Genomic DNA, 27402 nt, shown 5'->3' on the forward strand with positions numbered 1-27402 from the left:
CTACATCTCATTATCAACCAGTCTATATTAGCAGCAGACACAGTACAGTACGGTAGTCCATGGCTGTAGCTACCTCTGTGTCGGCACTCGGCAGTCCATCCATAATTGTATACCACCTACCCGTGGTTTTTTTTTTTCTTTCTTCTTTATACATACTACATCTCATTATCATCCAGTCTATATTAGCAGCAGACACAGTACAGTACGGTAGTCCATGGCTGTAGCTACCTCTGTGTCGGCACTCGGCAGTCCATCCATAATTGTATACCACCTACCCGTGGTTTTTTTTTCTTTCTTCTTTATACATACTACATCTCATTATCAACCAGTCTATATTAGCAGCAGACACAGTACAGTACGGTAGTCCACGGCTGTAGCTACCTCTGTGTCGGCACTCGGCAGTCCATCCATAATTGTATACCACCTACCCGTGGTTTTTTTTTCCTTTCTTCTTTATACATACTACATCTCATTGTCATCCAGTCTATATTAGCAGCAGACACAGTACAGTACGGTAGTCCACGGCTGTAGCTACCTCTGTGTCGGCACTCGGCAGTCCATCCATAATTGTATACCACCTACCCGTGGTTTTTTTATTCTTTCTTCTTTATACATACTACATCTCATTATCAACCAGTCTATATTAGCAGCAGACACAGTACAGTACGGTAGTCCACGGCTGTAGCTACCTCTGTGTCGGCACTCGGCAGTCCATCCATAATTGTATACTAGTATCCATCCATCTCCATTGTTTACCTGAGGTGCCTTTTAGTTGTGCCTATTAAAATATGGAGAACAAAAATGTTGAGGTTCCAAAATTAGGGAAAGATCAAGATCCACTTCCACCTCGTGCTGAAGCTGCTGCCACTAGTCATGGCCGAGACGATGAAATGCCAGCAACGTCGTCTGCCAAGGCCGATGCCCAATGTCATAGTACAGAGCATGTCAAATCCAAAACACCAAATATCAGTAAAAAAAGGACTCCAAAACCTAAAATAAAATTGTCGTCGGAGAAGCGTAAACTTGCCAATATGCCATTTACCACACGGAGTGGCAAGGAACGGCTGAGGCCCTGGCCTATGTTCATGGCTAGTGGTTCAGCTTCACATGAGGATGGAAGCACTCAGCCTCTCGCTAGAAAACTGAAAAGACTCAAGCTGGCAAAAGCACCGCAAAGAACTGTGCGTTCTTCGAAATCCCAAATCCACAAGGAGAGTCCAATTGTGTCGGTTGCGATGCCTGACCTTCCCAACACTGGACGTGAAGAGCATGCGCCTTCCACCATTTGCACGCCCCCTGCAAGTGCTGGAAGGAGCACCCGCAGTCCAGTTCCTGATAGTCAGATTGAAGATGTCAGTGTTGAAGTACACCAGGATGAGGAGGATATGGGTGTTGCTGGCGCTGGGGAGGAAATTGACCAGGAGGATTCTGATGGTGAGGTGGTTTGTTTAAGTCAGGCACCCGGGGAGACACCTGTTGTCCGTGGGAGGAATATGGCCGTTGACATGCCTGGTGAAAATACCAAAAAAAATCAGCTCTTCAGTGTGGAGGTATTTCAACAGAAAAGCGGACAACAGGTGTCAAGCCGTGTGTTGCCTTTGTCAAGCTGTAATAAGTAGGGGTAAGGACGTCAACCACCTCGGAACATCCTCCCTTATACGTCACCTGCAGCGCATTCATAATAAGTCAGTGACAAGTTAAAAAACTTTGGGCGACAGCGGAAGCAGTCCACTGACCAGTAAATCCCTTCCTCTTGTAACCAAGCTCACGCAAACCACCCCACCAACTCCCTCAGTGTCAATTTCCTCCTTCCCCAGGAATGCCAATAGTCCTGCAGGCCATGTCACTGGCAATTCTGACGAGTCCTCTCCTGCCTGGGATTCCTCCGATGCATCCTTGCGTGTAACGCCTACTGCTGCTGGCGCTGCTGTTGTTGCTGCTGGGAGTCGATGGTCATCCCAGAGGGGAAGTCGTAAGCCCACTTGTACTACTTCCAGTAAGCAATTGACTGTTCAACAGTCCTTTGCGAGGAAGATGAAATATCACAGCAGTCATCCTGCTGCAAAGCGGATAACTGAGGCCTTGACAACTATGTTGGTGTTAGACGTGCGTCCGGTATCCGCCGTTAGTTCACAGGGAACTAGACAATTTATTGAGGCAGTGTGCCCCCGTTACCAAATACCATCTAGGTTCCACTTCTCTAGGCAGGCGATACCGAGAATGTACACGGACGTCAGAAAAAGACTCACCAGTGTCCTAAAAAATGCAGTTGTACCCAATGTCCACTTAACCACGGACATGTGGACAAGTGGAGCAGGGCAGGGTCTGGACTATATGACTGTGACAGCCCACTGGGTAGATGTATGGACTCCCGCCGCAAGAACAGCAGCGGCGGCACCAGTAGCAGCATCTCGCAAACACCAACTCTTTCCTAGGCAGGCTACGCTTTGTATCACCGCTTTCCAGAATACGCACACAGCTGAAAACCTCTTACGGCAACTGAGGAAGATCATCGCGGAATGGCTTACCCCAATTGGACTCTCCTGTGGATTTGTGGCATCGGACAACGCCAGCAATATTGTGTGTGCATTAAATATGGGCAAATTCCAGCACGTCCCATGTTTTGCACATACCTTGAAGTTGGTGGTGCAGAATTTTTTAAAAAACGACAGGGGCGTGCAAGAGATGCTGTCGGTGGCCAGAAGAATTGCGGGACACTTTCGGCGTACAGGCACCACGTACAGAAGACTGGAGCACCACCAAAAACTACTGAACCTGCCCTGCCATCATCTGAAGCAAGAATTGGTAACGAGGTGGAATTCAACCCTCTATATGCTTCAGAGGTTGGAGGAGCAGCAAAAGGCCATTCAAGCCTATACAATTGAGCACGATATAGGAGGTGGAATGCACCTGTCTCAAGCGCAGTGGAGAATGATTTCAACGTTGTGCAAGGTTCTGATGCCCTTTGAACTTGCCACACGTGAAGTCAGTTCAGACACTGCCAGCCTGAGTCAGGTCATTCCCCTCATCAGGCTTTTGCAGAAGAAGCTGGAGACATTGAAGGAGGAGCTAACACGGAGCGATTCCGCTAGGCATGTGGGACTTGTGGATGGAGCCCTTAATTCGCTTAACAAGGATTCACGGGTGGTCAATCTGTTGAAATCAGAGCACTACATTTTGGCCACCGTGCTCGATCCTAGATTTAAAGCCTACCTTGGATCTCTCTTTCCGGCAGACACAAGTCTGCTGGGGTTGAAAGACCTGCTGGTGAGAAAATTGTCAAGTCAAGTGGAACGCGACCTGTCAACATCTCCTCCTTCACATTCTCCCGCAACTGGGGGTGCGAGGAAAAGGCTCAGAATTCCGAGCCCACCCGCTGGCGGTGATGCAGGGCAGTCTGGAGCGACTGCTGATGCTGACATCTGGTCCGGACTGAAGGACCTGACAACGATTACGGACATGTCGTCTACTGTCACTGCATATGATTCTCTCAACATTGAAAGAATGGTGGAGGATTATATGAGTGACCGCATCCAAGTAGGCACGTCACACAGTCCGTACTTATACTGGCAGGAAAAAGAGGCAATTTGGAGGCCCTTGCACAAACTGGCTTTATTCTACCTAAGTTGCCCTCCCACAAGTGTGTACTCCGAAAGAGTGTTTAGTGCCGCCGCTCACCTTGTCAGCAATCGGCGTACGAGGTTACATCCAGAAAATGTGGAGAAGATGATGTTCATTAAAATGAATTATAATCAATTCCTCCGCGGAGACATTGACCAGCAGCAATTGCCTCCACAAAGTACACAGGGAGCTGAGATGGTGGATTCCAGTGGGGACGAATTGATAATCTGTGAGGAGGGGGATGCACACGGTGATATATCGGAGGATGATGATGAGGTGGACATCTTGCCTCTGTAGAGCCAGTTTGTGCAAGGAGAGATTAATTGCTTCTTTTTTGGTGGGGGTCCAAACCAACCCGTCATATCAGTCACAGTCGTGTGGCAGACCCTGTCACTGAAATGATGGGTTGGTTAAAGTGTGCATGTCCTGTTTATACAACATAAGGGTGGGTGGGAGGGCCCAAGGACAATTCCATCTTGCACCTCTTTTTTCTTTAATTTTTCTTTGCGTCATGTGCTGTTTGGGGAGGGTTTTTTGGAAGGGACATCCTGCGTGACACTGCAGTGACACTCCTAGATGGGCCCGGTGTTTGTGTCGGCCACTAGGGTCGCTTATCTTACTCACACAGCTACCTCATTGCGCCTCTTTTTTTCTTTGCGTCATGTGCTGTTTGGGGAGGGTTTTTTGGAAGGGACATCCTGCGTGACACTGCAGTGCCACTCCTAGATGGGCCCGGTGTTTGTGTCGGCCACTAGGGTCGCTTATCTTACTCACACAGCTACCTCATTGCGCCTCTTTTTTTCTTTGCGTCATGTGCTGTTTGGGGAGGGTTTTTTGGAAGGGACATCCTGCGTGACACTGCAGTGACACTCCTAGATGGGCCCGGTGTTTGTGTCGGCCACTAGGGTCGCTTATCTTACTCACACAGCTACCTCATTGCGCCTCTTTTTTTCTTTGCGTCATGTGCTGTTTGGGGAGGGTTTTTTGGAAGGGACATCCTGCGTGACACTGCAGTGACACTCCTAGATGGGCCCGGTGTTTGTGTCGGCCACTAGGGTCGCTTATCTTACTCACACAGCTACCTCATTGCGCCTCTTTTTTTCTTTGCGTCATGTGCTGTTTGGGGAGGGTTTTTTGGAAGAGACATCCTGCGTGACACTGCAGTGCCACTCCTAGATGGGCCAGGTGTTTGTGTCGGCCACTAGGGTCGCTTAGCTTAGTCATCCAGCGACCTCGGTGCAAATTTTAGGACTAAAAATAATATTGTGAGGTGTGAGGTATTCAGAATAGACTGAAAATGAGTGGAAATGATGGTTTTTGAGGATAATAATACTTTGGGATCAAAATGACCCCCAAATTCTATGATTTAAGCTGTTTTTTAGGTTTTTTGGAAAAAAACACCCGAATCCAAAACACACCCGAATCCGACAAAAAAAATTCGGTTAGGTTTTGCCAAAACGCGGTCGAACCCAAAACACGGCCGCGGAACCGAACCCAAAACCAAAACACAAAACCCGAAAAATTTCCGGCGCTCATCTCTAGTTTTAACCTGTTCTTATTGTTAACTGCTATCAGTGCCTCCCAACTACTTTTTTTAGCATTAAAATGGTTAGGATAATATAAAGAAATTACTTATGACACAGAATATGTGTCATAAGTATGTTCTTTATATTATCTTAATCATTAATGACAGGAGAGGCACTGCCTCCCCTGACTGCACGTCCCTGCTCTGTACAGTACATGTTATATCTGCCCCGCCTGCAGTGCACATGGTTTTGACCATCTGCTAACAAATTTGCTGCTACGATCAGGTCTGAATAAGGGGGGTCATTCCGACCCGATCGCATGCTGCAGTTGTTCGCAGCGGTTCTATCGGGTCAGAACTGCGCCGCAGTGCGCCAGCGCATGCCAGATGGCCGAAGGCCGTCGTTGCCTAGCGATCACCTCTGCCTGATTGACAGGAGAGGCGGGAGAGGGCTGGACGGCAGCGTTAAGCCGCCGTTTAGGGAGCGCGGTCCGGCCAATGCAGGCGTGGCCGGACCGTTGGCGGGACGAGCTGCGGTGGCTGCGTGAAGGGGCGGACTAGTCCTGTGCTGGGTGTCCTCTCACATGTCTGAGTGCCTGATCGTAGCTGTGCTAAATTTAGCACAGCTATGATCAACTCAAAATGACCCCCAAGGTCCCTAGTTTGGTCTGTGCTGGGCTACTTAGACACACTTTGCGGAGCACCTTCACTGTGCTTCATAATTGAGGGCCTAATTCAGACCTAACCGCTCCTCTGCAAATTTGCAGAGGTTTGCGATCAGATAGTCGCCGCCCAGCCAGAGTGAAAATCCGTCAAGTCTTCGTATGCAGTGTGAAAAGCTTTGCAAATGCCGGTTAGCTGCTAACCTGTTCGCAACTCACTCACCATCGAATGATTTTTCCAGGCTGTGCAATCTGTGCGTATCCCAGGACTTACTCCTACAGTGCGAAAGAAACAGGCTGATCAGTCCGGAGCTGACGTCACACACCTGCCCTGAAAACGCTTGTAAACGCCTGCGTTTTTCCTGACACTCCCAGAAAATGGACAGTTACCTCCCCCAAACATCCGCTTCCTATCAATCAGCCTGCGTTCACCTAGTGATCAAAAAAGATGCAGGATTTTTTTGTAGTTTGGCCTTGCACATGTGCATTATGTTCCATACGCATGTACAGTCGTTCGATAATCGGCCGCTGTGAGATTTCGCACAACAGTGAACAGGTCTGAATTAGGCCCTGCTTACAAAGCCACCAGAACATGAATTTCTATTAATGTTGATAACACGGTATGTTTCAAGCTTTCAATAATCAGAAGACACAGAAGGGTATGAGAATCAAGACTTTATTATGGCATATCACAAAATTAAGAAAACAACAATGAAAATACAAAATAGTAAAATTTCCAAAGTGCATGACTATAACAATAGCCTATTAAAGCTTACATTTCTTGTAGTGATGATTGTGGTATTAGAAGTCCATGACATATGAAATATATAGATGGATATTGATACATATCAGTATTTTGAGACTAAAGGGGGGATTTATCCAACCTTCTATAGAGGTGTTGGCATAGCTATGATTTATAGGTGTACTAGCTAGACATGCAACAATCTGGGTCATTGCTTAATCTGTTATTTCACCATACATGATGAAGCCCTATCAAAAGCCTCATAGTAATGAACTGGGAGGCCACGCCTGATGATTAGTAAATTTAGTACAATAAAACAGGGGTAAATAGATTATTTCCATGGGTATTCAACCATTGAAATTAGCCAGAATGTTCAATAGCAGAACAGTCTAAATACTGTACTTATATATATGCCCACCAACATCTATTTATTCTAGTGTATTCTTATGAAATCTAATTGTATTTTTGTCCCCCCCAAAAAAAAGTTTAGTTCTGCCAAGTCTTACTGTAGTACAAAAATACTAATAAAAAAATAAATTATCCCAAACATACAACAAAAATCAATGCCACTCACTTAAAATTACTTACTCACTAAATATTAATCCATTCTTACAATATAAATAAAATACACCCAAACACACCCTGTAACTGTACCGTGTACAATAATACAAGGACGTGTTGGCAAAGTGCTCATTCCGAAGCTGCATTTGCCATCTGTATATATTCAACAAAAAGTACACAGTTGTGGATTCCGACTGGTCCTCCCACTCGCACCCCTCTGTGACGACACACAACCTGGGTTTTCGTCCTGAAGGGAGGGTGTCTTGGGGGTGGTTGTGGTGTTGCTCCTATGTATGATTTGATTGAATAATGCAAATATGAAAACATTTCTGACAGTTTTTCCATGGTTGAACTGCCTTTATAATACTCTTAAATATACACTTGTAAAACCCCCAAAATATATACATTTAATAATTATTGTAAACAAATCTTTCTATGTGTATATATGGGACGTAGTTATGTGACTGGCGGTTAGGAGACCGCTGGTCACATTACCGATGGCTAAATCCCGCACCCCTCTAAATTCCGTCAGTCGGCATGCTGAATATCAGGGACTATCCCAACTCGTCCACGACACCTATAGAATGGGAATGCCACCGAGCCCGCAAGGGGCTTGTTGCGCTCGCCCGGCATTCCGCTGCCGGGATTCCGCTGTCGGTATACTGACCGCTGAAATCCACAGCAGCGGTAACGCATACCCAACCAGTATATATAGTGCAATAAATAAAATTGTCAGTTTCTCTGTAGGAATATATTGGTTTACAATGCAAAGTAGAGCCAGGATTACCGTATATAGTACATTAGAGAGTGGGAGAGGTGGCAATTTATGCAGTTTAGTTTCTTGGAGGAAGAGAAAATTAGTGTTCTCCTTAAGAGAAGGTTGGGAGCTATTGCCCATTCATTGCAGCTCCGCATAGCAGGGCGGTGGTGAATGGGTGATGCATGCACCAGAGGCATTTAATGGACATACTTAGGGGAGGGGAAGGGGGTTAAGCGCTGTAATTGGAAACCACAGAAGAATGGACATTCCCAAGAGGTATGCTATTATGTACGCAGATAACACAAAGCATAGACTGCTCTTATTTCCAGATAGTATCTGCTGTTGTCCCAATAGCTACCAAGTCTCTCCAATGTCAATTGTTACCATGGAGGAATATTTCAACATTTGATTTATCTACATCTTTGTTTTAGATGCAAAGAACTCTGCGTAAGTGCAGAACATTATTGCTAATCAGTAAACTTACTGACGAAATATAACCTTTACAACATTTGTGGTCTAATACGAAGATGAGCAATGTTATGGGCTTCAGGTGGTCTGTGAGACAATATCTCCTGTTGAATGAGGCTTGATGACGTGTTTTCTGCATGCCAGGTTAATAGAACATCATGGAACATATACTGAAGGTACACAGTCTAGTCCAGTCTTCCAGTGATTTCACACCATGATGTACAACTGTCCTGTGTGAGAACCATTGTCTGACAATGTGACGTGGTCACCATTCCAACTTCAGGTCTGCTTTGCTCCACACATACTTTCCTCCTCTTTTAAAGAACATTTTCTCATCGAAGCCACTAAACTTTATGGCGTTCTCAACACCAACATCCAAAATAGATCTGGATGGATCTTTTCGGTTGTTTCTGCAGTCCAAGAAACGCATCTGGTGGAAAAATTAAATAAATTCTATAGTTAAGGAATGAGAAAAAGAATATATACATTATACTAAAATAATGTCAACAAAACCCTGCTGAGAAACGAACAACATGGACGACACTCTGGATGTATCGGGGCCTGATTCATAGATGGATGAAATAGGTACAGACACTGTGTCTTCGGACCCAGTGGCTGTGGTAAAATATGTACATGCTGCAGGAGGCATTTGTGTAAAAAGATGTCTCCGGTTGGCGAAGATGCAGCTTAGGAGCATCTGCGTGAACATCGGTCATCTAAGTAACCCTCAGATGTTCATTTGGGCAGCATGTTGCTCCTCAACAATAGCAGAGGAGTACAGGAGTGAACGAAACACTAAAGACATATAGGTAATGGCGGAGAGCCTAATCCTAAGAAACCTTTTGGGACCTAGATGTGCAGAAATGCACTGTGTGGATTAGTTGATGTGTACTCGGGAACAGTGCCAGAAATGTTACATCCGCTCTGATTACTTCATTCTCAATCGTTATGTCTTATCTCAATTAGAGAAATAAAAAACATGTTTCATGTTAATAGACCTATAATGGGTCTACTGCTTCTCTCAGCCAGGGCTGAATTAACTGTTAAGCAAAATAATGCTTAGGGCATCAATGGAAGGGGGGATCCACAGAAATTTACCATGGACCATATGGTACAAAACTGAAAATGGGGTAGCCGAACCAGGTTCCCACAATAAATGAAAAAAATAATAATAAAAAAAAAAATTATATATATATATATATATATATATATTGTATATATACATAATAAAATAGTAATACAGGTCGAGTATCCGTTATCCAGATACCAGTTAACTGAAATATTCCAAAAAACTGAATATTTTGGTCCTGTAGTGACATCATGACATGGCCAGCATCATGATGGAGTATGTGGCCAATCACAGACAGGTCGGGGAGTGGCTTTGCAGCAATTACCTCACTGTCAGTACCCACTGCCGACCTCCCTGACACCCCCGCCAATGCACCTGACCCCCCTTCCAATCACCCACTGCCGCACCAGAAAAATTCCATATGTTAAATATATCTTCAAATATAAATAAAGCAGAAGTATAAAAAATAAACATTATTATGCATCTTACTGTAAGTTTTCATTCATATTGAAAAATAAAATTTAAATTTGATGTATTTTTGTTTATATTTTGAATTAGATATACTGTATATGGGGGCACCAAAATCTTTGAAGTGCTTAGTGCCTTTAAAGGTCTTAACACAGCCCTGACTCAGCCCATACAAGTGACCACAAGTGCACACAATGTACTATGCACCAGCTGAGCTCAATGGGATTCAGTATGATATACCGGCTGTCGGGATCCCGGCGGTCAGGAGACCAACGCCGGGATCCCGACAGCCAGAATATCGGCGGTGAGCCCAGAATACAGGCAGCGAGCGTACCACCACCCAAGTGGGGATTCTGGGCAGCAGTCGGGATTCCGACTGCCAGTATTTCACCTGGTATCTGGATTCCGGCGTCTGCATCCTGACCACCAGGATCCCGGCAGCCGGCAACTTGATGGGCCTCCCATTCAACATATACTATTACTAAGTTCATTCTTCGCACATTTATCATATGTTCATACTGTATGCTGGCCACCATATACAGTATTACATTTGATAAATTTATACTATAAATTATGGTTCTCATGGTTATGCTTCTGGCAACTTTGTTTTCATTGGGCTACATGTATAAAAATATGTGATTACAGAAAAATGTGCAAAATAAATTAAGTGCTACTCAACTTAATGGAGAAAAATACCAAAAATTAGTAAAAACTCTACTATTTTTATCATCACCCCAGAATTTTGCTTTTCTACACCAGACCTTCGTTCACAGGGATTACTAATAAGCTCAACGAAGACCCACCAATTTTTTCTTGTTAAGGCACAGAAGACATAATATTCTGCTCATCCTTGTATCACAAGTAGGGTTCTCTATGGTGTACCATAGTTAGAATGGATCCATTAGCTAAAGCCTTTTATAAATACTTCTCAATATGTACTACTTTCATTATCACAATACTCAGTTATATTACACCAAAAATAATTATAAAATACTAAATTAGAAACTTACATATTCATCCAAAATGAGGTAAGAATCCCGCATCTAAAATAAGATAATGAAAAGAAAAGACCACAGTTTAAGAAAATTGTAATTATCACAAAATAATATATAAAATATAGAATAACTAATGGAAGCACATATGCAAATTATTCATTGATCTTAATTTAGGCTGGTTACTGCCAATGGAAGTTGTGGAAAGGTATACTATGCTATTTCATGAAGTTATGATGTACTTGGGTGACTAAAAAGGGCAGATAATGAACATAGATTAATCTATCCATTCCTCTGATCATACATTCAGTTTACACACCTGACCCCTCCACTTGTCCAATACATGCATCTGCCTATACATTCAGGAATAGATAAGTGACAGTGAATAGAGTTTTGTCATGTGGCGGAGAATAGAAGTGTTCTAATGTCATTTGTAGGCAGTCATTTTAAAGAATAAAATTGGGGGCATGGGGTGATATACTAATGTTCTATTCTGTAACCATTAGTTATGCAGGCTATTAATACAATGTTGGGTTTGTGGGGCTATTAAATGAATAAATAAATAAATATATACAGTATATATACTGTATATATATATATATATATATATATATATATATATGGAGGGCCTGATAATGCAGTAAATTATCTCTTAAAAATGTGGCTATTAATTTATTAGTGCGACTTAATGAGGGAAACTGCTATTATTAAATGTGATTTACTGAGGTTAGTGGTTGGAAAAGGTCTTTAAAAAATGTGGTTACTTCTATGTTAATTTAAAGTAAGGGCTGATTTAGGGAAGGAGGCCTGTTTATTAAACAAATGTTATCCATTTAAAAGGCTCTGGAGGAAAGGAAACAATTTATATGGACATTATTGATTTAATGTCAGGGCTGGTTTTGGAAAATGCTCAACTTTCCGGAAAGTGATTAGAGACTATCAAGATTACAAACGGGGCCCCAAAATTCAAGCATTCAGTGAAGCGTCAGCTAGGCTTTGGATAACAGGGGCACCGAGATGGGAGAGCGATTACAAATTACCTGTATTTCTGTAGGGGCCTGGAGATAAAGGGGAGGTGTAACCACACATCTCCACAGTGCTGCAATAATACCCACAAGTGTATCAGTACCCTACTAAGAACAGGACCCACCCTAAGTCTCGGCAACCCTGGCAGTATTAGCAGGAAATTAAAGATGCAGGAAATGAAAGATGCAAGAGCAACACAGTCTGTCCTATTTTGATAGGACAGTAAAGATTGTGGCGGATTGTTCTGCTTTATTTTTTGTCATGTAGGGACAGTCATGAGATCTGTACCACTAAACACTGCTCCGCTCATAAAGGGATAGCTACATGTATAAATTAAGATTAGGATCATGCAACGTTTTGCCCACTCACTAGTTGTTGTCAGACTTTAAGCCCCAGTAGAGTAAACATGCGAGTGACCCTGTAAGTGATGATGTGAAGAAGGTGGTAAAGGATGGAGTTCTATGTTAGGTGTGCTCAGATATTGACATAAGTTTGAACATAAAGAAGAAGAAGGAGAAAGAAGCAATGAAAGAATGGAGTGGTATTGTGGAAAGGGCATACTTACCGATTTTGGAGGGTCAGTTAAAAAATGTGGACATTAAATGGGGTGGAGCTTATATGGAAGTAGGCAGGAAGTGACCAAAAATGTAGGTGTGTTTTTGTAGATCGGGGGCAGGGCTTAATTTGCATTACCATGCATTCATAAATGTTTGATGGTGCAGTACTGATAGGTGGCAATGAATGGCACAGTAATGGGAATTTCACATAGCCGTAACAGAGGAGGGAAGGGGATCCCATACAATGAAGATTGCCTATGGCCCTTCTGACTGTTACTCTGACTGCAGGGGACAGAATAAACAGGTGTCGGTCACATAACTACACCCCGAATAAACAACCTAAATTAAAATAGGTTTGCAGAGATGTTGAAAGGGACAAACCCATGTAAGGATCTGTGCCACAGGTACTTTAAATCTCTTTTTTTTTTTTTTTTTTTTTACTGCTTCAAAATAATATTTATAAAATTTAAGATAAATAGGAATTTCTAGTTACAATGTACTGTACTCTAACAAATCATGATAGTAACTCTGGTATTTGACATGAAAAATGAGTGTTATGGAGATTGCAATATTAAAAGGGGGAAGAGGAGGGAGATAAGTACCTGCTGGTTAGATTCAGGAACCAAGCATTTCATGTTCTTATGACGATCCAGAAAACCTTTAAACTCATCATCAGTGATGATAAATTGCTCAGCTTGTCTCAACGCATCTTCTCCACAATTTTCGCCTTCAATAATGAGACACTGAAACACCTGATGATAGAATAGATGGACATTTTGATTTAGGATAAATGTATCAGTTTAGTAACCAAACTACATTTTCTAAAGACTCCAATACACTTGTTTTTTTTAAGATTTTAATACCGCATTCACACCGCAAATGCCGGATCCTACCCGGTAAGACAAACGTGTACTTACCGGGTGGGATCCGGCATTTGCGCTCCGCTGCTGGCTTTCCGACCCGGCAATATACCGGGTCGGTTGCCATAGCAGCGGAGGGAGCAGCAGCAGCAGGGGCGGGGGTGGAGGCGGCGCTGGGAGATGAGCTCATCTCCTGCGCCGCCTCTCCCTATGCTGTGAATGGGAACCGTGTCGCATCGACACGGCTCCCATTCACACCGCACCTGACCCGGTAATCAACCCGGGTAAAACCCTTCTTTTTTACCGGGTTGAATTACCGGGTCAGGCGACCCGCTAAATCGTCAAAGGACCTTTCACATCGCACACTGACCCGGTTCGACACGGCAATATGCCGTGTCGATACCGGGTTATTTGTGCGATGTGAAAGGGGTATAAGTAGTTGAAGTGTTGGCTGCTCTCTCTCTCCTAGACTATTTGCAAAATAACATATGCTCGTTATAGCTATGTGTACAAAAGTGCAATAAAATGTGCTAATTCCATTATATGACACCTTTTACAATGCCAGTTTTGGTGTGTATTTTAATATGGCATTACACAAAAGAAACAGTGGGGTAAATTTACTAAGGTGGGAGTTCTATTTAAGATGGGATGTTGCCCATAGCAACCAATCAGCTTCTACTTCTCATTTATCTAGCACCTTCTAGAATAAAATACCTGGAATCTGATTGGTTGCTATGGGCAACATCCCATCTTAAATAGAACTCCCATCTTAGTAAATTTACCACTGTATGTTTTATTCAAATAGCACAAACATATACCATAGCACTGCATAACTTCACATAAGTTAATCAAGCTATAGGACAATGAATGCAACATTTGTTTTTTTTTATAGCGACATGTTACATACATATATAATTGGACTGTATATAAAATTACATTTGTACAGGGTGGGGCAAAAAAACTCCCATGATTTTAAAGAATAAAAGAAAAGCATAAAAGGCATGGTAAATGCTATTCGAAATATTAGTACATATTCTAAAAGTGTTTATTTTCAATTGGCTTTGAACATGATATTGTCTTTTCTTGGCGTATAGCAGTCTTCAGTGCATTAATGTATCTTGGGTGATATTTGTACTCAGAAACCAATTGCCTTTTTTTCTTGATATTTGTACTCCTCAGCTATCAGATGGCCCCGTTAGCTGTGTAGAGGCCTTTTATGAAGCTGATGAGGAATGTCTTTGCAATGCATGTGACCAAATCTCTGAAATTCTATCACCAAATAGGTTCAGGTATGGTTACAGGTAATTTTTTAGTATGCTGGGGGGATAGCGGGGGGGGGGGGGGGGGGGGGGAAGCACCCCTCCTCTCTGTCTGAGGATTGTTTTCCACCCAGTAATGAAAATTCTGCTTAGTAACGTAGCCAGACAAATGAAAGTGAGCTTCATCAGGAAACTGCAGCGATAACACCGGAAATGACCCATCGATTTCTGAAATTTCACATCACTTGACTACATGTGTATCACAAATGAAGGACATCACATCATATTCAATATAGAGATGAGCGGGTTCGGTTTCTCTGAATCCGAACCCGCCAGAACTTCATGTTTTTTTTCACGGGTCCGAGCGACTCGGATCTTCCCGCCTTGCTCGGTTAACCCGAGCGCGCCCGAACGTCATCATGACGCTGTCGGATTCTCGCGAGGCTCGGATTCTATCGCGAGACTCGGATTCTATATAAGGAGCCGCGCGTCGCCGCCATTTTCACACGTGCATTGAGATTGATAGGGAGAGGACGTGGCTGGCGTCCTCTCCATTTAGATTATAAGAGACTGAGAGAGATTTACTGGAGCTGACTAGGAGGAGTACTGTTACTGTAGAAGTGTAGAGACTGAGTGGAGAGAGTTTACTAGTGAGGACAGTGCAGTTTACTTTATAATCCGTTCTCTGCCTGAAAAAAGCGATACACAGCACACAGTGACTCAGTCACATACCATATCTGTGTGCACTGCTCAGGCTCAGGCCAGTGTGCTGCATCATCTATTATCTATATATAATATTATATATATCTGTCTGACTGCTCAGCTCACACAGCTTATAATTGTGGGGGAGACTGGGGAGCACTACTGCAGTGCCAGTTATAGGTTATAGCAGGAGCCAGGAGTACATAATATATTATATAGTGAGTGACCACCAGACACACAGTGCAGTTTATTTAATATATCCGTTCTCTGCCTGAAAAAAGCGATACACACAGTGACTCAGTCAGTCACATACCATATCTGTGTGCACTGCTCAGGCTCAGGCCAGTGTGCTGCATCATCTATTATCTATATATAATATTATATATATCTGTCTGACTGCTCAGCTCACACAGCTTATAATTGTGGGGGAGACTGGGGAGCACTACTGCAGTGCCAGTTATAGGTTATAGCAGGAGCCAGGAGTACATAATATATTATATAGTGAGTGACCACCAGACACACAGTGCAGTTTATTTAATATATCCGTTCTCTGCCTGAAAAAAGCGATACACACAGTGACTCAGTCAGTCACATACCATATCTGTGTGCACTGCTCAGGCTCAGGCCAGTGTGCTGCATCATCTATTATCTATATATAATATTATATATATCTGTCTGACTGCTCAGCTCACACAGCTTATAATTGTGGGGGAGACTGGGGAGCACTACTGCAGTGCCAGTTATAGGTTATAGCAGGAGCCAGGAGTACATAATATATTATATAGTGAGTGACCACCAGACACACAGTGCAGTTTATTTAATATATCCGTTCTCTGCCTGAAAAAAGCGATACACACAGTGACTCAGTCAGTCACATACCATATCTGTGTGCACTGCTCAGGCTCAGGCCAGTGTGCTGCATCATCTATATATATTATATATCTGTCTGACTGCTCAGCTCACACAGCTTATAATTGTGGGGGAGACTGGGGAGCACTACTGCAGTGCCAGTTATAGGTTATAGCAGGAGCCAGGAGTACATATTATATTAAAATTAAACAGTGCACACTTTTGCTGCAGGAGTGCCACTGCCAGTGTGACTGACCAGTGACCTGACCACACTGACCACCAGTATAGTTAGTAGTATACTTATATTGTGATTGCCTGAAAAAGTTAAACACTCGTCGTGTGACTTCACTTGTGTGTTTTTTTTTTTTTTATTCTATAAAAATAAAACTCATTCTGCTGACAGACAGTGTCCAGCAGGTCCGTCATTATATAATATATAATATATACCTGTCCGGCTGCAGTAGTGATATATATATATTTTTTATATCATTTATCATCCAGTCGCAGCAGACACAGTACGGTAGTTCACGGCTGTGGCTACCTCTGTGTCTCTGCACTCGGCAGGCAGTCCGTCCATAATTGTAATACCACCTAACCGTGGATTTTTTTCATTCTTCTTTATACATACATAGTTACATAGACATCTTCTCTTTATCAACCAGTCTATATTAGCTGCAGACACAGTACAGTACGGTAGTTCACGGCTGTGGCTACCTCTGTGTCTGCACTCGGCAGGCAGTCCGTCCATAATTGTATACCACCTAACCGTGGTTTTTTTTCATTCTTCTTTATACATACATAGTTACATAGACATCTTCTCTTTATCAACCAGTCTATATTAGCTGCAGACACAGTACAGTACGGTAGTTCACGGCTGTGGCTACCTCTGTGTCTGCACTCGGCAGGCAGTCCGTCCATAATTGTATACCACCTAACCGTGGATTTTTTTCAGTCTTCTTTATACATACATAGTTACATAGACATCTTCTCTTTATCAACCAGTCTATATTAGCTGCAGACACAGTACAGTACGGTAGTTCACGGCTGTGGCTACCTCTGTGTCTGCAGTCGGCAGGCAGTCCATAATTGTATACTAGTATCCATCTCCATTGTTTACCTGAGGTGCCTTTTAGTTGTGCCTATTAAAATATGGAGAACAAAAATGTTGAGGTTCCAAAATTAGGGAAAGATCAAGATCCACTTCCACCTCGTGCTGAAGCTGCTGCCACTAGTCATGGCCGAGACGATGAAATGCCAGCAACGTCGTCTGCCAAGGCCGATGCCCAATGTCATAGTACAGAGCATGTCAAATCCAAAACACCAAATATCAGAAAAAAAAGGACTCCAAAACCTAAAATAAAATTGTCGGAGGAGAAGCGTAAACTTGCCAATATGCCATTTACCACACGGAGTGGCAAGGAACGGCTGAGGCCCTGGCCTATGTTCATGGCTTGTGGTTCAGCTTCACATGAGGATGGAAGCACTCAGCCTCTCGCTAGAAAAATGAAAAGACTCAAGCTGGCAAAAGCAGCACAGCAAAGAACTGTGCATTCTTCGAAATCCCAAATCCACAAGGAGAGTCCAATTGTGTCGGTTGCGATGCCTGACCTTCCCAACACTGGACGTGAAGAGCATGCGCCTTCCACCATTTGCACGCCCCCTGCAAGTGCTGGAAGGAGCACCCGCAGTCCAGTTCCTGATAGTCAGATTGAAGATGTCAGTGTTGAAGTACACCAGGATGAGGAGGATATGGGTGTTGCTGGCGCTGGGGAGGAAATTGACCAGGAGGATTCTGATGGTGAGGTGGTTTGTTTAAGTCAGGCACCCGGGGAGACACCTGTTGTCCGTGGGAGGAATATGGCCGTTGACATGCCAGGTGAAAATACCAAAAAAATCAGCTCTTCGGTGTGGAGGTATTTCACCAGAAATGCGGACAACAGGTGTCAAGCCGTGTGTTCCCTTTGTCAAGCTGTAATAAGTAGGGGTAAGGACGTTAACCACCTCGGAACATCCTCCCTTATACGTCACCTGCAGCGCATTCATAATAAGTCAGTGACAAGTTCAAAAACTTTGGGTGACAGCGGAAGCAGTCCACTGACCAGTAAATCTCTTCCTCTTGTAACCAAGCTCACGCAAACCACCCCACCAACTCCCTCAGTGTCAATTTCCTCCTTCCCCAGGAATGCCAATAGTCCTGCAGGCCATGTCACTGGCAATTCTGACGAGTCCTCTCCTGCCTGGGATTCCTCCGATGCATCCTTGCGTGTAACGCCTACTGCTGCTGGCGCTGCTGTTGTTGCCGCTGGGAGTCGATGGTCATCCCAGAGGGGAAGTCGTAAGCCCACTTGTACTACTTCCAGTAAGCAATTGACTGTTCAACAGTCCTTTGCGAGGAAGATGAAATATCACAGCAGTCATCCTACTGCAAAGCGGATAACTGAGGCCTTGGCATCCTGGGTGGTGAGAAACGTGGTTCCGGTATCCATCATTACTGCAGAGCCAACTAGAGACTGGTTGGAGGTACTGTGTCCCCGGTACCAAATACCATCTAGGTTCCATTTCTCTAGGCAGGCGATACCGAAAATGTACACAGACCTCAGAAAAAGAGTCACCAGTGTCCTAAAAAATGCAGCTGTACCCAATGTCCACTTAACCACGGACATGTGGACAAGTGGAGCAGGGCAGGGTCAGGACTATATGACTGTGACAGCCCACTGGGTAGATGTATGGACTCCCGCCGCAAGAACAGCAGCGGCGGCACCAGTAGCAGCATCTCGCAAACGCCAACTCTTTCCTAGGCAGGCTACGCTTTGTATCACCGGTTTCCAGATTACGCACACAGCTGAAAACCTCTTACGGCAACTGAGGAAGATCATCGCGGAATGGCTTACCCCAATTGGACTCTCCTGTGGATTTGTGGCATCGGACAACGCCAGCAATATTGTGTGTGCATTAAATATGGGCAAATTCCAGCACGTCCCATGTTTTGCACATACCTTGAATTTGGTGGTGCAGAATTTTTTAAAAAACGACAGGGGCGTGCAAGAGATGCTGTCGGTGGCCAGAAGAATTGCGGGACACTTTCGGCGTACAGGCACCACGTACAGAAGACTGGAGCACCACCAAAAACTACTGAACCTGCCCTGCCATCATCTGAAGCAAGAAGTGGTAACGAGGTGGAATTCAACCCTCTATATGCTTCAGAGGTTGGAGGAGCAGCAAAAGGCCATTCAAGCCTATACAATTGAGCACGATATAGGAGGTGGAATGCACCTGTCTCAAGTGCAGTGGAGAATGATTTCAACGTTGTGCAAGGTTCTGATGCCCTTTGAACTTGCCACACGTGAAGTCAGTTCAGACACTGCCAGCCTGAGTCAGGTCATTCCCCTCATCAGGCTTTTGCAGAAGAAGCTGGAGGCATTGAAGAAGGAGCTAAAAGGGAGCGATTCCGCTAGGCATGTGGGACTTGTGGATGCAGCCCTTAATTCGCTTAACAAGGATTCACGGGTGGTCAATCTGTTGAAATCAGAGCACTACATTTTGGCCACCGTGCTCGATCCTAGATTTAAAGCCTACCTTGGATCTCTCTTTCCGGCAGACACAAGTCTGCTGGGGTTGAAAGACCTGCTGGTGACAAAATTGTCAAGTCAAGCGGAACGCGACCTGTCAACATCTCCTCCTTCACATTCTCCCGCAACTGGGGGTGCGAGGAAAAGGCTCAGAATTCCGAGCCCACCCGCTGGCGGTGATGCAGGGCAGTCTGGAGCGACTGCTGATGCTGACATCTGGTCCGGACTGAAGGACCTGACAACGATTACGGACATGTCGTCTACTGTCACTGCATATGATTCTCTCAACATTGATAGAATGGTGGAGGATTATATGAGTGACCGCATCCAAGTAGGCACGTCACACAGTCCGTACTTATACTGGCAGGAAAAAGAGGCAATTTGGAGGCCCTTGCACAAACTGGCTTTATTCTACCTAAGTTGCCCTCCCACAAGTGTGTACTCCGAAAGAGTGTTTAGTGCCGCCGCTCACCTTGTCAGCAATCGGCGTACGAGGTTACATCCAGAAAATGTGGAGAAGATGATGTTCATTAAAATGAATTATAATCAATTCCTCCGCGGAGACATTGACCAGCAGCAATTGCCTCCACAAAGTACACAGGGAGCTGAGATGGTGGATTCCAGTGGGGACGAATTGATAATCTGTGAGGAGGGGGATGTACACGGTGATATATCGGAGGGTGAAGATGAGGTGGACATCTTGCCTCTGTAGAGCCAGTTTGTGCAAGGAGAGATTAATTGCTTCTTTTTTGGGGGGGGTCCAAACCAACCCGTCATATCAGTCACAGTCGTGTGGCAGACCCTGTCACTGAAATGATGGGTTGGTTAAAGTGTGCATGTCCTGTTTTGTTTATACAACATAAGGGTGGGTGGGAGGGCCCAAGGACAATTCCATCTTGCACCTCTTTTTTCTTTTCTTTTTCTTTGCATCATGTGCTGATTGGGGAGGGTTTTTTGGAAGGGACATCCTGCGTGACACTGCAGTGCCACTCCTAGATGGGCCCGGTGTTTGTGTCGGCCACTAGGGTCGCTAATCTTACTCACACAGTCAGCTACCTCATTGCGCCTCTTTTTTTCTTTGCGTCATGTGCTGTTTGGGGAGGGTTTTTTGGAAGGGACATCCTGCGTGACACTGCAGTGCCACTCCTAGATGGGCCCGGTGTTTGTGTCGGCCACTAGGGTCGCTAATCTTACTCACACAGCTACCTCATTGCGCCTCTTTTTTTCTTTGCGTCATGTGCTGTTTGGGGAGGGTTTTTTGGAAGGGCCATCCTGCGTGACACTGCAGTGCCACTCCTAGATGGGCCCGGTGTTTGTGTCGGCCACTAGGGTCGCTAATCTTACTCACACAGCTACCTCATTGCGCCTCTTTTTTTCTTTGCGTCATGTGCTGTTTGGGGAGGGTTTTTTGGAAGGGACATCCTGCGTGACACTGCAGTGCCACTCCTAGATGGGCCCGGTGTTTGTGTCGGCCACTAGGGTCGCTTATCTTACTCACACAGCGACCTCGGTGCAAATTTTAGGACTAAAAATAATATTGTGAGGTGTGAGGTATTCAGAATAGACTGAAAATGAGTGTAAATTATGGTTTTTGAGGTTAATAATACTTTGGGATCAAAATGACCCCCAAATTCTATGATTTAAGCTGTTTTTTAGTGTTTTTTGAAAAAAACACCCGAATCCAAAACACACCCGAATCCGACAAAAAAAATTCGGTGAGGTTTTGCCAAAACGCGTTCGAACCCAAAACACGGCCGCGGAACCGAACCCAAAACCAAAACACAAAACCCGAAAAATTTCAGGCGCTCATCTCTAATTCAATACCAATTTTAAATAAACTGTATTCCATGCAGTGGTGTAAGTTCGTCCAAGTTGCCCGGAGGCAAGATAAATATTGGTGCCTGCCTCCCTATTTCCTATATTAAGATAAATATATGTATGTATGTATGTATGTATGTATGTATGTATGTGTGTGTGTGCGTGCGTGCGTGTGTGGAGTGTTCTGAAAAAAATGTATATACTGTATTTATACATTTAATTGTCTTTTATTTTAAATCACACATTTCTTAGCAGTCATAATCCAGGATTAGGACCCATGACCTGTTACACTAACAGCAGACACTTTACTGATGGAGTTATTTGCTCCTGTAGAGGAAGCATGAGAATTCTAACTATATGAAGTTATGTGTAATTGTCAGAGAAGTAACTTCATATAGTTAGAATTCCCATATTATCGATACAGGAGCAAATAGCTTCATCAGTAAGGTGTCTGCTTCCAGTGTAATAGGTTGTGGGTTCTATTCCTGGCTATGACACTTGTAAAATGTGTATATTCAGTATAATAAAGAGGGTGTGATTTGTAAGGTGCAGGGACCAGTGAGGAAGTCGGCCACTGAAAAGACAGCGACAGCTATCAATTAACTTAATTCAATGGTGTCACAGAATGGGAGGAGAGGTGCCCCCCTTCAGAGCAGGAGCCCGGCGGCAGATGACTCCGTTGCCTCCCAGAGTTCTGCCTGTGATTCCATGCACTTTTAGATTATGTACTAAAATTTTGAATAGCATGTATCATGTTTTTTGTTTTGTTTTTAATCCGGGAGGTTTTTTACCTCATCCTATATACAAAGCTAACACTGTAAGAAAGGTGGGGTGATGGCTGACATTGTGATATTTCCCGGTATCCTTACCTTCCAGCGTATTGGATTCACCATTGTAATTTCCTTATTCATGTCCTCGTCCACATTGTAGCGGTTGATAACAGAATTTATTTTAAATGCCACGTTATATTCCTGACACCATTTTCTGATCGTTATTAATTTTTCCACGTGGTTTTTTCTCCCTTGTCCTCGGCCAATGAGCTTGTTGACGCCCTCATCGAAGCTGTCACAGGACACAGCAAGAATATCCAGATGTTCACCTGGAAAATATATATTTAACCTTCATTAAATTATATGTGTCACTGAGATACATACGCACAAGGTCACACATACACTCTCATCTACCTACAGTATCTCTACCTCTTTATCACTGTGCTAGTGGTGATAGACAGGATCACATTGAGGCATTGTTGGAAATCTCCCACAAAGAATCTGTGCCCCGTTTTTCCCCCCAGCCATCTACAGTATATGTTAAGTTATATGTGATAATTGGCTAGTTTCACACTGCATCACTATCACGTGTGACCTGCAGGACCAGGTGCATACTGGTGACATGTGTGGCTTTTCCAAAGAGAACAAGTTGTGTTGTTGTCAATAGGAATTAATTCTAGCTATCATTTTACCTAGTACACTCTGTAAAATTACTGGTTTCTATAGGCAACACCTCCACTAGCAGAAGGTTTAATACGAGGGTGGTTCAATAAGTTTGGTAACAAGACTTCTCCAGTGTGTAATGTTCTCTATTTCAGTTAATTTCCCGCCAGAGCAGGTAGACCACTGCTTCCCCTTACAGCCATTAGACTGCACCTCATATCAGTCATACTGTCCCAACATCAGGTGTAAGATGGCAGGGTTGGTGGACACATGGTCACACATTGAGGTGCATAGTGTGATCAGATTCCTGTGTGTAAAGGGCACAACAGCAGCTGAAATTCATCGCAAACTTGTTGAGGTATATGGTGATAATATCATGTCATGGAATAGGTTTGGTTTGGTGCACTGCCTTTGATATTGGCAGGTCAGGCATTCAAGAAGTGCAGCAATCCGGCTAGCCAAACATGTCCACTACAGGCAGTGCACCAAACCCAAACCTGTTTCTCTCACATGACATTATGACCCTACACCTCCACAAGATGGTCAAGAATTACAGTGCTCCAAATACATGACTCAGAATAAGACACAACTCCGGCTTCTCTGAGAATTGTGTCATCTTGCCCCTCCCCCCCCATCCCCCCACCCACAGACATGCAATTTGCTGCATTATGCCATGAGGGGTATTCCAATCACTCACCATATGATTTAAACCACTTCTCTGTGATCAGACTGCCGTTGCTTACAATGCTGACACTGGGCAGCTGCAGATCTTGCTTGCAGTACTCGACCAGCTTTCCAACAAAGTGCCCCCTATCCTGCATGAATGGTTCACCCCCAGAAAAGTTTATTTTTTCCATACCTAGAGGACAGAATAGGAGATATGAAGTCATTGTAACAAAGTACAATGAATGCTACAGTATTTGCAAAGGTGGCCAGTTTAACTATGACAACTATTATATTAGCATAGACTGTGAGCAGCTCCTAAACAAGGCTAAGAGAGTAGGAGGCGGAGCTCAGCAAGTGCTGGGCACACCCACAGCATGACATGAAATGGGGGTGTGACACATGGCCACACCCCCTTTTCATGCTTGCACCAAAGGTCCATCACAAAATGTTGGGATATATAACAATCAGATTCTTGATATCATTTATCTTGTACAGCCTATAAAATGAAAGCCAGAATTAGATTTGGTTGCTGTGGGCAACAGATCCACTTAACCTTATTAAATAATGCATTTTTACCCTGATAAATATAATCTCATTGGTGATTAGAGAGATACCATATTGCACAGTTCATCAGTATAGTGATAGCTTCTGCTATCACTATACTGCTGGGTTACATACCAGTCTCTGACATACCTGCATCTTTCAGCATGGAGAGTCCTTTCTTGGCTTCTTCTATGGGTAAGACAAATGAGGTCTTTGCAGTGTGAAAGCAGAAGCCACACTTATAATTGCACTGCCTGGTGAAGTGATAATTCACACTGGTGGGTTTCACTGTGCCGGGGTCCTGGGTCACTTTCCCTCTTGTGGCTGATACATTCTGTGCTCCAAAGACCTTCAGCCACCCCCATAAGGAGAGCATCTCCATGAATTGTAACATCAGCTTCATATTCCTCCAGACTGATGTAAGATATGGCTTAGCTGACAGCGTACACAGGGACAGCATCTTGTCACTTTGTGCTTAATGTGACCCAATGCACCTTACATCCCTGCTTATATAGGCTGGCTGGTGCCGCCTCCCGCACTTACTAATTCTATGGTGAGTTTTACTTTCCATTCACTATAAACAAAAGCTGAAACCAAGTCAGAGGGAAAAAAACCAACTCGCAGGTTTAACCCGTTTGCTTGCTCATCAGTGCCTCTAGTGGTGTACCTTATTATTTTGTGTGTGTTTTTTAAATTGAAGTGTGTGTATACTGACACACACACACACACACACACACACACACACACACACACACATCTAAATATATATATACTCTTTGTTATTATGGTCTTGTGTTCTTTTTAATTTATTTATCTAGTTAATAAAAGTTGTTGGTAACTAATAATCTGAATGATACAGATATTAGCAATGCCGGTATTTACCAATCCTCTGCCTAACACTGGAAATGAAGGGTCACAGTACACTGGTGGTGATTCAGGTTCATGCACTAGTATGGTAAGTAACAGTAGGCAGGAGGCATTTGGAGTAAGTAAATGCCTCCTGCATGCATGGGAGGCTCTCTGCTGCATGCAGCATCAAATCACCTGCAACACCATTGGCTGGCTGTGTAACCTATAAGGTTACGCAGTGAGGTGTCCGCAGCTCCATCGCTGAGGTCAGGAAATCTCCAATGGAAGATGTGGACCCTGGCCTCGGCAGTCCCATAAAACGGAGGCGCCCCCCTTCCCACCCACAAACGGCTACAGACTGTCAATCGACTGACATCTGCAGCTGTACATCACCTGACTACGTAGGACCCGTACTGCACATACCCTACCCCAACTTTCTCTTTCAAGTGGACCTGAATCACCCCCAGTGCTTAGCCAGCAGGCAGCTCTCCATTGTTGGGTATTGGGTAATGTCATCTGAAGAAGCTGTTACAGAGCGAGGAAAAGATTTGCTTTTTGTTGCTTTGTAAATTGCGTTAAGCCTCTGCAGGACCGTATAGAGCCGGGGGCTGTACTTTCCAGGGGCAGGAGCTAATTGCAGGAGGTGTGGTGCATCTCCTACATGTAATTTCATGGACTGGTCCATGAATTTACATGAATGGGATTCACATGTACACTATATTGCTTTCTCTTTCCACTGTGGACTTATATGAGCCTTTCTGTGGTTATCCGGTTATAACAAGATTGAGGACTCAACTCACTGTGTGGAACCTTATAAATGGATTTCGTATAAGCCTGAAACTCTAAACACACATAAAATAACTTTGCACTTCACTCTTGAAATCTCTGTACTTAAGGCCTTATTCAGCTTCAGGTGCAGTTGTGCGATTGTAGCAAAACTGCAACTGATGAGCATCGCACAACAAGAGCCGCCAAGCATGTTAAAAGTCCGCCCAACACAGAACAAGTCACCCACCGATACATTCGCAATTCTGCAAATGCAGCCACAGAATTGCGAATGCACAGCAAAAATCAAGTACCATTAGATGCACGCCCGGAAAACGGCATGTCACGCCCATGTTTTCTCAAACACCCCCCGCAAATGCCATGTGTACAACAACAAATGTACACCTCCTGTCAATCAACCTTGCATCTTGCCAGTATGCGATCGCAGAAGAATCGCAAATCATGGGTTGCGCACGCAGAATGCGTTCCCAGTGAATGCTTAGACGCCCGATAATCAGTCAGTCTGCGTTTTTGCAAATTTACAACTGAACCTAATTAAGGCTTTTACTACACTAACAGGCGTATATTTGTTTCAGTTCTGCTCAGGACCTTTTATCAAGCTATACAAAGTAACATACATATACAGTATATAATATTAGAAAAGTATCTGCCTAATAAAAGTGCCCTTAGGCATGAAGTTTTCTCGTCCTGTTCCTTCTCTGTCATTCCAAGGTTACATCACCACAGATTCTGCCATAAATGTTACCAGACACACACAAAAATAACATATGTATAACCTTACACTGAAACATGAGGTAGGACTGTGAGAAGAATAAAGAGATATATACCCTGTTGACATGAATACAGTGGTGGGATTCAAATAAATTAACAACAGGTTCTATGTCCCAATGACCATTTTAAGTATACCGAAAGGTAGTTTAATAATTCATGCACTTAATACTCAAATAACACCCATTATGCTACACACTGTAACGCCAATTACATATTATGATACACACAGTTATGGCCCTGACACCATTTTATGCCCACACACAATAATGCCACTTACATTGCTAGGGGTCTACTGTGCGTTGCCAGGGGTTTCATACGTGTTGCTAGGGGGTCTCCTGTGCGTTGCCAGGGGTTTCATACGTGTTGCTAGGGGGTCTCCTATGCGTTGCCAGGGGTTTCATGTGCGTTGCTAGGGGTCTCCTTTGCGCTGCCAGGGGTTTCATACGTGTTGTTAGGGGGTCTCCCGTGCGTTGCCAGGGCTTTCCTGTGTATTGCCAGGTATCTCCTGGACGCTGCATCAATAAAGTAGGGAGGGTGGGTGCGGGCATCAGTGGTTACTGCTAGCCCCCGCAGTAGATTGAGACACGCTGGGGGCTGTGGAAGCGCTTCTGTACCATAGTAGTGTAAAAAAAACACCCTCTTAAAATCCCCGCCGCCGAGGAGACAGGCGCTAGAGGTCAAATGTGACCTCTAGCGTCTGTCTCCTCCTTGGCGGCGGCCATTTTTTTTTGTTTCATTGCTATGGTACAGAAGCGCTTCTGCAGCCCCCAGCACGTCTCAATCTACTGCGGGGGCTGCGGGGGCAAGCTCTACTGGGGTAACGGAATCGGCGCCTATGCTGGCGGC

At 44.2% G+C, this 27402-nt stretch overlaps 1 protein-coding gene across 2 annotated transcripts; it reads right to left on the reverse strand.

Moving 5' to 3' along the window:
* Positions 1-6468: 6468 nt before the first annotated feature.
* On the reverse strand, positions 6469-25248 carry RSAD2 (radical S-adenosyl methionine domain containing 2). 2 transcript variants are annotated; one of them, XM_063915457.1, is made up of 6 exons: positions 24301-25187; positions 23639-23800; positions 22378-22607; positions 13054-13203; positions 10887-10919; positions 6469-8769 (listed from the first exon to the last, which is right to left on the reverse strand). In XM_063915457.1, the coding sequence occupies exons 1-6, from the start codon at positions 24608-24610 to the stop codon at positions 8605-8607; spliced, it is 1050 nt and encodes a 349-aa protein (XP_063771527.1). In that variant the 5' UTR covers positions 24611-25187; the 3' UTR covers positions 6469-8604. The 2 variants fall into 2 exon arrangements, with proteins under 2 accessions (XP_063771527.1, XP_063771528.1); XM_063915458.1 differs by lacking the exon at positions 23639-23800 and having other exon boundaries at positions 24301-25248.
* Between the last annotated feature and the right edge of the window lie 2154 nt (positions 25249-27402).

This window comes from Pseudophryne corroboree, chromosome 4 (assembly GCF_028390025.1).
Source record: "Pseudophryne corroboree isolate aPseCor3 chromosome 4, aPseCor3.hap2, whole genome shotgun sequence".
NCBI classification, from domain to species: domain Eukaryota; kingdom Metazoa; phylum Chordata; class Amphibia; order Anura; family Myobatrachidae; genus Pseudophryne; species Pseudophryne corroboree.

Excerpts from the sequence above, each read along its gene's own strand:
- RSAD2 (XM_063915457.1), bottom strand. The coding sequence starts at position 24,610 with ATGCTGTCCCTGTGTACGCTGTCAGCTAAGCCATATCTTACATCAGTC. Across the intron at positions 22,608-23,638 it reads GAAGTGGTTTAAATCATATG|GTGAACATCTGGATATTCTT; the intron begins GTGAGTGATTGG and ends TATATTTTCCAG. Across the intron at positions 13,204-22,377 it reads TGAATCCAATACGCTGGAAG|GTGTTTCAGTGTCTCATTAT; the intron begins GTAAGGATACCG and ends TTCTATCATCAG.